This window comes from Charadrius vociferus, unplaced genomic scaffold (genome assembly GCF_000708025.1).
Source record: "Charadrius vociferus isolate BGI_N301 unplaced genomic scaffold, ASM70802v2 scaffold366, whole genome shotgun sequence".
Classification (NCBI taxonomy): Eukaryota; Metazoa; Chordata; class Aves; order Charadriiformes; family Charadriidae; genus Charadrius; species Charadrius vociferus.
Genome location: NW_009648900.1, coordinates 358,108 through 358,315, shown reverse-complemented (window position 1 = coordinate 358,315; position 208 = coordinate 358,108). Strand labels below are relative to the sequence as shown.

General features: G+C 52.4%; 1 protein-coding gene across 1 annotated transcript in view; it reads left to right on the top strand.

Moving 5' to 3' along the window:
- Nucleotides 1-208, top strand: part of HOXA2 (homeobox A2) — an 11,297-nt gene continuing 11,089 nt past the window's right edge. The window contains exon 1 of the mRNA XM_009887190.1: nt 1-205. Within this exon, the coding sequence (XP_009885492.1) occupies nt 1-205 (205 nt within the window). The remainder of the gene's footprint in view (nt 206-208) is intronic.

Here is a 208-nt window from a genome sequence, read left to right as displayed (position 1 = left end):
ATGAATTTCGCATTTGAGCGAGAGATCGGTTTTATCAATAGCCAGCCATCGCTTGCTGAGTGCCTGACATCTTTTCCCCCTGTCGGTGATACATTTCAAAGTTCATCAATCAAGAACTCGACGCTTTCACACTCGACACTGATTCCTCCTCCTTTCGAGCAGACCATCCCCAGCCTGAACCCCGGCAGCCACCCTCGCCACAGCGGCG